The sequence below is a fragment of the Eptatretus burgeri genome, chromosome 11 (assembly GCF_056783735.1).
Source record: "Eptatretus burgeri isolate ZD-2024b chromosome 11, Ebu_testis_v1, whole genome shotgun sequence".
Taxonomy (NCBI): Eukaryota; Metazoa; Chordata; class Myxini; order Myxiniformes; family Myxinidae; genus Eptatretus; species Eptatretus burgeri.
In genome coordinates, this window is record NC_140971.1 from 8,735,209 (window position 1) to 8,746,597 (window position 11,389).

At 47.8% G+C, this 11,389-nt stretch overlaps 2 protein-coding genes across 2 annotated transcripts; one reads left to right on the forward strand and one right to left on the reverse strand.

The window, feature by feature from the left end:
* The first annotated feature begins 114 nt into the window (after positions 1 to 114).
* Positions 115 to 1,220, forward strand: C11H19orf53 (chromosome 11 C19orf53 homolog). Its single transcript, XM_085845126.1, has 3 exons — positions 115 to 293; positions 729 to 784; positions 912 to 1,220. The coding sequence occupies exons 1-3, from the start codon at positions 215 to 217 to the stop codon at positions 1,062 to 1,064; spliced, it is 288 nt and encodes a 95-aa protein (XP_085701252.1). The 5' UTR covers positions 115 to 214; the 3' UTR covers positions 1,065 to 1,220.
* A 2,397-nt stretch (positions 1,221 to 3,617) lies between these two features.
* LOC147016453 (14 kDa phosphohistidine phosphatase-like) lies at positions 3,618 to 6,751 on the reverse strand. The gene is made up of 3 exons (XM_085845124.1): positions 6,451 to 6,751; positions 4,931 to 5,064; positions 3,618 to 4,843 (listed from the first exon to the last, which is right to left on the reverse strand). The coding sequence occupies exons 1-3, from the start codon at positions 6,617 to 6,619 to the stop codon at positions 4,751 to 4,753; spliced, it is 396 nt and encodes a 131-aa protein (XP_085701250.1). The 5' UTR covers positions 6,620 to 6,751; the 3' UTR covers positions 3,618 to 4,750.
* Positions 6,752 to 11,389: the final 4,638 nt, after the last annotated feature.

Sequence of the window (11,389 nt, forward strand, 5' to 3'; positions counted from 1 at the left end):
AAACAATTTAATTGGCTGGGAGGAAGAGGAATAATCTCGGGATTGAAGAGGAAGATGCAACATTATTTGAGAAATGGTGGAGGAAAGAAACATAATCGGAAGAAGAAGAAGCCGTAACATTGTACACACGAAGAAGAAGAAGAAGCCTTAAAATTGTTCGGAGGAAGAAGAAGCCGTAATATTGTTCGGAGGAAGAAGAAGAATCTGCACTGCAATGGCGCAGGGCTGCACGTGGAAAGTGAAGCAGAACAGCAAAGAGAAGGCGAAAGATTTACGTAGAACGAAGAGAGGAGGTGAGAATGAGGAGAGTGTTCGCCGGAAGTGTTGATAAAAGCCGCTCGAGGCCGTGTTCTTGGTTGTACATTCCTCTTCCTTGCCGTCCCACTTTTCCCCCCTCGTGAGACACGTGTCTCGGGAGCGTTTCTGTTTCTCCAATTGAATCGTCTTGTACCCTGTGAGCGGTGTTGTATTTTTAATGCCCGTTCACGTTCAAACAAGGAATGGACTGAGACCCTTGACACCGCTGCGCATTACACCGTCTGCACTTTTAATGATAGTTTGAAGGTTTGTCATGAAACTCACCCGTCTAACCCCCTCCCCCGCGTCCTCATGCTCACCCGTCGAACATATTTATAACGAATGTACAAAATTAGTTCCATTTGCCATGAATGTTCCTTTTATGCAACTAAACTGGTTCTTCACAATTTACAAAACCGTTCTCTCCGCAGCTCGAGTTATCGTGCCAAAGAAAGCGAAAGCCATCGCATCGAAACAGTTCTCCAAGGTAACCGGCTCAAACTGCTTGTCCATGGAGTGACTACGCAGCCACGTGCTCGTTCACCACCCTCCTTGTGGGTGGCAGTGACCTGCGGAGCCTTCTCACCATGTGCTCCCCACCAACCCTCCCCCAGCGCCTCGAAGTCGCCATCCGCAACAAGATTGAAACCGAGACAGCAGCGAAGGCTGGGCTGCTTGAGAGAAACACCGGGCAGAGGAAGCAGGGAAAGCAGGGAAAGACTGGTGGCAGGAAGACAAAGAAGAAGAAGAATATAAAACATAAATGATTCTGCACTCCTTTAACCCTCCTGTTAATCGAGATCTGTGAGCACGTTGGTGCATCATCTTGTGCATGTACAAAATGGGCATTTGCAGCTCTTGATTCAATGGATATGTCGATATTGAGAAAAAAATAAACTCAAATAAACTATTTTACCACGTCACTGGTGCCTCGTTACCAAGAAGAAAATAAAGTGGTCACCCACGACGGGCACAACTTTGTTAAACTGTTTCGTTTTTGGCTTCAAACTAGCAGGGAGGCGACGATGGTTCGCGGGCATTATTGAACAATGCCACGATACGTACAATTGAATTAATGGAAGCTTTTGAGGAAGCCCTACCATAAAAACCTATCTCTTCGATCAAAATTGACCAAATCAAATGGGATTTTTTTATATGTTGTACTTATGGACATTATGCACAGCTTCTAGAAATGACATTGAGAAAAAAAATCGAAGAAAAAAAGTCCAAGTGGGCGTGGCTCCGCCCACAAGGAGCGTGGGACGCCCCTCATACAAAGACACAACTCGACCATGATATCTAGCTTGTGTCCAAGTTTCATCAAGACCGCATCAAACGTCACGGAGCTATGCTCTGGAGAGAGTCACAAACACACAGACAGCCAGTAGGCGACATGGGTGGTCGCTATATAATTGCATACTTGTCATACAGTTTTTTTGACGGATCAGGCTGAATTTTTGACAAAGAGGTTGATTATAGTGCGCATAAAAGGACGGAAGCCGATTTTTGATTAAAAAAAAATATTGGGATTTTAAAAAATGTCAAAGTGCCATTGCTAGGCAACGGTGGCGTCCATAGCAACGGTGCTCAAAAGCATACAACTACATCCTTGTATGAACCAACCAGTCAAGTTTCATCAAAATCGGTTGACTCCTCTGGCTTCCAGAGCTGTCCATTACATACAAACTGACAGACAGACATATAGACAGACCAAAAACCTGAGAAAAACGGTAGTCCAGCGACCACCCAACAGACACAGACAGACACAAAAATAGTGGTCACTGCTGGCACCCACGAACCAATAATCATCAACAGAGGATGTGATTTCATTTGAAAACTATCCTCCATACCTGTGTTATTTATTGCACGGCCCGTGAGCCACTGGCGGCTCCCGAGGGCTTAAAGTGCGGCCCCTGACAACGTGAAAACTCCCATCATAATCTGCCATATATGCTATCAGATTGATGCAACGGTTTCACACGAGTTCTCCAATGCGGAGCATAAAAGTAACACGACTACATCAGTAGATGGCTGTATACCAACAATTGTTGTTGCAGCCCAGTTCACCACAAAGATTACGTGGAGGCAGGGCCGAATAGCAGCCATAATGGTGTGGCGGCTCTCACATGGATGTCCTATCGGAAAAAGTGGCCCCCCTCGAAAAAATAGTGAAGATCACTGCTCTTTTCTAATGTGTGCGTGTGTGTGTGTGTGTGTGTGTGTGTGTGTGTGTGTGTGTGTGTGTGTGTGTGTGTGTGTGTGTGTGTGTGTGTGTGTGTGTGTGTGTGTGTGTGTGTGTGTGTGTGTGTGTGTGTGTGTGTGTGTGTGTGTGTGTGTGTGTGTCCATCTCCTCCGTCACTCCAAAATCATGAAACCGAGCGGCCCCAAACTTTGCATACATATGAAAGGAACTCCAAGGTGGTGCATGAATGAAAACTGGGGGTTTGGGTTAATTTGAACACCCCTTTTGAAGATAATTTAGGGGGTGCTCATCATTAAAAAAAAACAAAATTAGCCTTACCAAGATGGTGGCACGCCATCTTGATCAGCCCTCTGTCAGCTCGCTGGAGTCTTGAGCCGCCATTTATTTATTTTTGGCCTGCTCAACAATGCCTTGACTTAGAACAGGGCCACAATGGTTTCTGAAGAATAAAGTTTTTTTTTTTTTTTTTCATTTTCATCACTCATATCGGTGACAGATCAGGCAGATCATCATACCGACGAATGACTGGATACATTGCGATGCTGAAATGCCTGGAGACGCCAGCATTCGTGGCTTTGTATAATTTCCGCACATGCTATCAGCTCTAAAATCTCTTAAACGAAGCCAAATTACAAAATTTAAACTTCGTTATTGACTGCAGCAGTAGTTCCGAGTGCTAAAAAAAAAGTGTTCACGTGTCCAATTTGGACATTGCTTGGGCGTCTTCGGGTGCACGGTGTTTATAGGACCGATCGGTGATCAGTAATCGCTTGCCATGCCAACCGTTCCTTATGAACCCTTTCTTTTGAGTGCTTAAGCCGCTTGGTGAGCGCTCTATAATATTCACACTGTCATCGACTATTTTGATCGATCTGAACAATGTTCAGCTGGACGTCCCATATTGTGGAATTCCTCCAGTTTAAAATAAATAAGTAACCCGTTTTGTGCAAATACCCGAGACATCGATTGCGACCCCAATTGTGTGGCAGTGGCAAACCATGCAGGATTGGTTTTTAACCCATGGGAAAGGTTCACGAGTGGCAGATACTCTGGTGCCAACGTCTAAATAGAGCAGACATGGACGGTGAAGGGCAGCACAACAAAACCGAGATTGGGATAACATGGTATTTGTATTTTAATACCATTATACCCAGTATGTACAGTTTGACATTCAACGAGCTCAAACAGAGTACTCACGATTGAGTTGACATCACTAAACAAACAGTAGGATGCAGACACAAGTATCAGAGCATGCAAAGTATGGCGGATTCCATTACCAACAAGGTATGGAAGGGAAGGGTAAAACCAAACCAAGCAGCTCAAGTAATAAATGAGGAGAACAAATCATAGCAGCAGCAACGAGCAGGATTGAGTCCAGGATTGCATCAGCTCTTGGATATCAACCTGCCCTTAATGGACAGGTACCAAGACCTGCATGAAGGTAAATCAAAGCCACACGAAGTGAGGGGGAGCCTGCCGCCCCCTCGTGGATGGAGGTCATCACGTGAGAAGCTCTCACTGACGGAGGGGCAGCTTGCGAGCCCCTTACGGATAGAGATCAACTGTACAGCAGCACAGCTGATGAAGTGACTCAGCAACGACTGTTAACCGCAGAGGTGATGGTTCCAGGATCAGCGATAAAGCACGGATGCAGCACGATTCTTGCTGCACACTCGGAATATGGAAGCGGTGCACCATCCTCCCTAGTCATCCCCCATCTCTATCTGCGATCTTTTGTACCCCATTAACACCACTCAAAACAACATACGAAAGTACAGACATTTCCTACACTCCCTCTCTCGTTAAATAATTTCCTTGTGTCCAACTGTTGCCCCACTCTCTCTTTGACACCTTTGTAACACTTTCACCTCTTCCAAATAAAAACGGAAGCCATCACCACCTCTAGTATCCTCGAGTCATGGTTTCTCTCATGCAGTGTTCAAAACTCATTTGGCTGTAGGTGACATCCCAACATTTTAAACCGGAATGTTTTCCCTTCGTCTGAAGCAAAGACTCGTGACTGTCAGATGGTGTATGTTCAGAGCCCCCACAGGTTCCGTCACCAACCCCCTTGGGGATAAATTCTGATTCCCATATTATTCGTTTTCCCCACAAACCCGAATCCTTCAAAGCTTGGACCAGATAAGCACGTGATCGTGTTCAAATTGAAGAGAAGAGTACACGATTACAAAAATACTAAAGCACCTCAAGGTTACCTCATCACCGAGTAAACAAACCGATCCGGGTTATTTAGTAACCCGCGTTTGACCAGGTCACTGTGTAATCCGGATAGTGTGTCTGCAGTTTCTTCACAGTCTCCGAGTGCTTCGCCCTTCCAAAGCCCTACGCAGACACAAGGATTGGGTTAGACAAACGCCATTGACACCGAGTCACATGACAACGCGGCAGGCACGTAGACACAAAACTAACCATTGAATAACCATACACGTGCAGCGTCTTCAAATCTGGATCGTGTCGGATTCTTCCTCCTCCCAAACACTCGCACGTAATGGAGACAAGACCGACCTCCTGAAGCTCTTTCTCCGTGTTCTCCACGATATCCGCTGCTCCCCAGGATGCAGTATATTTGATACATGTCTCCATCCCACCACCCCCACAACAACACTGCTCTCCCCCACCCCTTCTCTCATCTCATCCTATCCCACCCCCTATCCTATCCCACTCTCCCCCATCCTATCGTATCCAATCCCACTCTCCCTCCCCCACCCCTTCTCTCATCTCATCCAATCCTACTCTCCACCCATCCTATCCCACTCTCTCCCCCATCCTATCCCATCCCACTCTCCTACTTTCCTACTTTCCCCCCCATCCTATCCTACTCTCCCCCCCATCCTATCCTACTCCCCCCCATCCTATCCTACTCTCCCCCCATCCTATCCTACTCTCCCCCCATCCTATCCTACTCTCCCCCCATCCTATCCTACTCTCCCCCCACCATCCTATCCTACTCTCCCCCCATCCTATCCCACTCTCCCCCTTCTCTCATCCAATCCCACTCTCCCCCCATCCTATCCTACTCTCCCCCCATCCTATCCTACTCTCCCCCACCCCATCCTATCCTATCCTACTCTCCCCCCCACCCATCCTATCCTACTCTCCCCCCGCCCCATCCTACTCTCCCCCACCCCATCCTATCCTATCCTACTCTCTCCCCATCCTATCCTACTCTCCCCCCCACTCCATCCTATCCTACTCTCCCCCCCGCCCCATCCTATCCTACTCTCCCCCCGCCCCATCCTATCCTCTCCTTCTCTCCCCCGCCCCATCCTATCCTATCCTACTCTCCCCCCACCCTATCCTACTCTCCCCCGCCCCATCCTACTCTCCCCCCCAATCCTATCCTACTCTCCCCCCCATCCTATCCTACTCTCCCCCCATCCTATCCTACTCTCCCCCCACCATCCTATCCTACTCTCCCCCACCATTCTATCCTACTCTCCCCCCCACCCTCCTATCCTACTCTCCCCCCTTCTCTCATCCAATCCCACTCTCCCCCCATCCTACTCTCCCCCATCCTATTCTACTCTCCCCCACCCCATCCTATCCTATTCTCCCCCCGCCCCATCCTACTCTCCCCCCCCAATCCTATCCTACTCTCCCTCCCCAATCCTATCCTACTCTCCCCCACTCCATCCTATCCTACTCTCCCCCCCAATCCCATCCTACTCTCCCCCCCCCCATCCCATCCTACTCTCCCCCAATCCCATCCTACTCTCCCCCCAATCCTATCCTACTCTCCCTCCCCAATCCTATCCTACTCTCCCCCCACCCCATCCTATCTTTCTCTCCCCCGCCCCATCCCATCCTATCCCACTGCCCCCCCCAATCCCATCCCACTGCCCCCCAATCCCATCCTATCCCACTGCCCCCCCCAAATAAACGTCTATTAAAGCCAAAACACGTTAAACACTGTATCAATCACACTGTACCATGATATTCCGCCGAAGTACATCCTCGTATAAGAGTCTGAGATGGTCCGTTCGGTGCTGCTGGTCCAGCGACCCTCAATACCACGTACTTGAAAACACCACTCTGGGAGATACGAACCTCGTTGAGAGATTCGAACGCTCTGTCGAAGTCTCTTTTGGAGGCTGCCATTACATCTGTGATGTCTCCACGAAATAAACCTCCCGCCAAGTGGTATTAAATAAATTATTAAATTTAAATCGAAAGACGAAGATCATTCGATATCGAAGATAATTATTTTCCACCACACTTCGACCTTCAATTTGAAAACCGAGCAAAAGCAAAAAAGTTTGGAGGGGGGAAATCTAGCCGAGCTAATAAAATTGATAATATACACCTCAACTGGATCACTAAACTTTGCACAAATATTTACTCATACATTTAAAGGGAGATTTCAATTAAACAAACTTCTGCCTCCCTCTTGCATGAGGGAGGCCAATCATTAAATATTTTATGAGGTAAAATGGAGGTAAATGTTCACAGCATTAAAAAAAAACGAGGTTGCTACATATACACCGCCCATTAACATACCGTTAAGGCGTAAACAAAATGGCACAAGAGTATTTTTATTTACTTACTTATTTTATAGGCTCGAAAGCTCGTGCATGAGCTGCCGCACGAATCACGTGCATGTGCAGACAGATACACGACGCAACGCCGACTTCACTTTCACCCAAACAGCTGCTGAGCTTGGGGGGAAGTGACGTCACTTCCGCGAGTACTCGGGCTTCAAGCACGTCTGTGACTGTGTGCAGGGCATCTCAAAACAGGGAAGTTTTGATTCGATTTTGGGTGAAGATCCGAATCCAGATCCAGCCTATCAGTGGATACAAAACATAAACTGTTCAGCCTGGTGGAGGTACGCTCTCACGTTATGGTTCATATGATGGAGTGAGATTTGTTGTTTTTAATGAAACCTTCATCCGCAGATTGATGGAATGCTGCTCTCACCCATGGGCTGGCGCTCCTGCATCACGTCTTGCTCAGCTGACACCCTGGAAACCAAGGCCTTAAACAACATGGGACTCTCCCACGATGAACTTGAATCTTCGAGCATATCCAGTCACATTGCAGACACGTCATGGTTTCTTTGTCTCCCCCAACCCCAGGTTTCTGAGAAGGGGTGGGGAGTAAAGGTGAGCATTGATTCTTCATTTTTGCAGTTTCACCAAAAGAGGTTTTTTTGGTGGACCTTGAGCATCCTGAGGATCATGATCGCCTTGCAGAAATATGGGGGAGACAGATGACAGACAGAGTGGGGGGGGGGGGGGGGGTCAAGGCCAGAGAGGAGACGGGAGAAGACAAAGACCACTGACCTGCCTGCAGTGAGAGAGTGAGACATCCAAAGACTCAGTTTCATCATGGGAGATACCAATTATCCTAAATGCCTTGGTGTTGACAGCTTGGTCAAGCGAGGTGTGAGGCAGGAGCACCACCTCAGAGGGGGAGGGGGGTGGAGCAGTACTCTATCAAGCTGCAGATTAAAGCTTTGTATGTCATCAGGAGCTCAGGTGTGTCAACGAAGGAGGATTTCCAGTCGACGACTGGTTTTGCAGGCCAGCTTGGAGATGTGGTTTTCCCAGAACAGATCATGACAGACAGTGAGACCCAGAAGTTTGAATGAAAGGACTTCTTCAAGAGGATTGTTGAGAAAGTAGATAGGGGGGGTGGGTTCCAGATGGTTCTTTCAGAGAGACATAGTAAGAGTGTGAGATTGCTCAGGGCTGAAAGACATGTTCCACGTGTTGGACCAACTTATGATTTTATACAGATCTGCAGAGAGCGAAGAAGCTGCTGCTTACCGATCTGAGGGATGATAGATGGTACGGCAGAGGGTGGGGTCATCAGCAAAGAGGTAAAGAGGATTTTCCAGAGAGTCGGAGAGATCGTTAATTAAAACCAGAAAAACAACAGGGCCCAGAACGCTGCCTTGAGGAACTCCAGCCTGGACAGGAAGAGGGGATGAAAGAATTCAATTCAGTTACACGTTGACTGCGACAGGAGAGGAAGTCTGCGAGCCATGACTGGAGATTGACTTGGATACCATAGGAAGAGAGTTTGATGAGCAGGGCAGGGTGCCAGATCATAATCGAAAGCTCGCAATACATCTCGGGAGATGGCTCTCATTTCATGTCTGGCATTGAGGACCTCCATCCATTGTTGGGAGAGCAGAAGCAGCATACGCAGGGTGGAGTGACCTGGTCTGAAACCAAATTGATGGTTGGAAATCAAGCCATTGGAGAAGAGGAAGGATTTAATGTCTGAAATAATGATGAATTCCATAGCCTTGCTGATTGGGAGAAGGCCGATTGGTCTGTAGTTGCAGGGATCTTCTTTTGCACCTTTTTTATGCAGAGCTGATTGCTGCTGGAATGTTTGCTGATTTGCAAGCAGATGGCAGATGATCTTGAGCAAATGAGAGCATGAATAGAAGAGAGAGGATGAGCAAGAGCAGGTTTTTAGGACACATGGGCTGATGCCGTCTCAACCGGTTGCAGAATCTGAGTCGAGGTATGACAGCAAGCTCTCCACCTTGTCAGAAGAAAAGGACACAGAGTCCAGGGACAGTTGGGTGTGACTGGGTAAGGTGGGTACAGAAAGCACAAGGTTTAGAAGCAAACACCAAGTTCAGGCATTCAGCCTTTTCACGTGCGGTATCAGCAGTGCGGCCATTTGAGGTAAGGGAGGGGGTGGAGGGGGAACATACACCAGAAAGAGATTTAACTAGACACCACCAGGATTTGGAGGAGGGAGAGAGGTTTGAGAGTTCAATCTTGAGATTCGAAAGATGTTGTTTCCTGGCTCACCTGAGGGTAGATACACACTTGTTTCGAGGTTTGTGGAAAGAACTGAGATGACCCTTAGTTGGATTAGCCTTTGGCACACAGATAACGAATGATGGTTTCGTTATCATACGACATATGCACGTCATTTATTTTTTAGATCAGATCGAAGATGCACAACTGGTGGGCATTTTGTTACTTAAATGTGTCCCCAACCATTTCTCAGACATGCATGGTCTGATTTTGTTCAAACTTGGCACAAACACTGTACATGATGACAAGCAGTTGTGCCCAAAAATATTGGCACCCTCGCACTTTTTTCAAATAACGCACCATTTCTTCAAAAAATTGTTGAAATTAAAAAGATCTTTTAGTATCCAGGTATGTATTTCTTTGGTTTGAAGTGGAACAAAACTTTTTTCAAAAGTTTAATTTTTTAAACTAAATCTCAGCTTATTCCACACAGAAATCCTAAAATGGCCCAGGCAATATTATTGGCACCTTTTAGAAATAATTAGATTTGAAGCAGGTGATTCTCCAATACTTTGGAATTGAACTCACCTGCGGTGAGTTGCAGGTACCTGCAATATAAAAAATCACTCATTCAACCAGTTTGAACAGAGAAAAGGAGTCATTCTGCTGTTTTGTGTCACTGTGTACCACAATAAGCACGGAGAAAAGAAAGAAAACCAGAGAATTGTCTGAGGAGGTCAGACACAAAATTGTAGCCAAGCATGGACAACCTCAAGGCCACAAGTACATCTCCAGAGACCTTGATGTGCCTGTGTCCATCATACGCAATGTTATCAGGAAGTTTAAGACCCATGGCGCTGTAGCCAACCTCCCTGGACGTGGCCATAAAAGAAAACTTGATCGAAGATTGCAGCAAAGGATTGTTCGAATGATGGAGAAAGCACCTCGATCAACTGCCAAACAGATTCAAGCCAAACAGATTCAAACAAAAGGATATATTTTTACGAATCTGGAAGCCATGAGCACACAACATACAGGTCCTTTAGATCAGTTATAATCGGTAAGTACATGTTGCCAGGTAGGGTCCGGACCCTAGTCTAATGGGTAATTAAATGTTCCTGCGCTGTGGAGTTATTTTAATAGTCAGGTTTTCTTTTCGTTTATTTTTACACCACCGACATCAACGCCGACAACACCGCATCACCCTCACCTTCACCTCGCTCTGGCCGACGTCAGGGGTGGGCGAAGCCCCTGCAAAAACATGTTGCTCAACTTCCTGTATGAGGGGCGGTCCTTTGGAAGAAGGCGGAGTTCGGGGAGGAGCCACGCGGCGGCCCTCGACCAATCGGCGTGCAACGAGTGGAGTGACCGTCGCTCGGCCAATCAGACTTCCCCGACTGTATGAGGGGCGGTCCTTTGCAAGAAGGCGGAGTTCAGGGAGGACCCGCACAGCTGCCCTCGACCAATCGGCGTGCAGCGGGTGGGGTGACCGCCACTCAGCCAATCCGGGCCCGCGACAGGAGGAAAGGGCTCCGTGTGATGTCACCACGCCCCCGGGCCAATCAAGGGGCTTGCCGCCCGTTTTGGCCAGTGAGAGAGACGAAGAGCGACTTTGCGTGCCAAAACCAGCCAGTGAGAGAGGGAGGGTCGCAAGGAGGCCCCCCCCCCCTTCCGAAGCGGGGGGTATAAATATAGGCGCGGTCTGCGCGTTGTTCTCCTGTCGTTCTTCATGGCTGGTTCTCCTGTCGTTCTCTGCTGGTTCTCCTGTTCTGGTCGCGCACGAGTTCTGGGAAGTGTCTGCGCACAGAGGGTCTTCTCCCACCAAACTTTGCCCTGCCGACTTTGTTCGCTTGGATCGTCCGGATCATGCAGGGGGCCCAGTTCGGCCCCGAGGACCTGGTCCTTGAAGACCGCACGAGGCGGGCAGGTCCAAGATAGGTCTCAATAAAGACCATTTGGTCCGATGATTATTTGGGTGTGTGCGTATGTGTGTTTGTGGCGCCCGTCTAATAAGTAGTAAACTGTTAAGTGCTTTGTGCGGAATATAATTGCATTCTCAAGAGCCTGTTTAATTCTGCTCTATGTTTTCCCCTTTCCCTATTGTAAATAAACCCCGATTGTTAAACGTTTCAGTTCGTTCGCATCC

Bases quoted from the DNA above. Each gene is read 5' to 3' on its own strand.
- LOC147016453 (XM_085845124.1), bottom strand. From the start codon at position 6,619: ATGGCAGCCTCCAAAAGAGACTTCGACAGAGCGTTCGAATCTCTCAAC. The intron at 5,065-6,450 runs GTACAGTGTGAT...CCTGGGGAGCAG, and splicing joins TACTTCGGCGGAATATCATG to CGGATATCGTGGAGAACACG. The intron at 4,844-4,930 runs GTTAGTTTTGTG...GTGTCTGCGTAG, and splicing joins ACGTGTATGGTTATTCAATG to GGCTTTGGAAGGGCGAAGCA.
- C11H19orf53 (XM_085845126.1), top strand. From the start codon at position 215: ATGGCGCAGGGCTGCACGTGGAAAGTGAAGCAGAACAGCAAAGAGAAG. The intron at 294-728 runs GTGAGAATGAGG...TTCTCTCCGCAG, and splicing joins ACGTAGAACGAAGAGAGGAG to CTCGAGTTATCGTGCCAAAG. The intron at 785-911 runs GTAACCGGCTCA...ACCCTCCCCCAG, and splicing joins CATCGAAACAGTTCTCCAAG to CGCCTCGAAGTCGCCATCCG.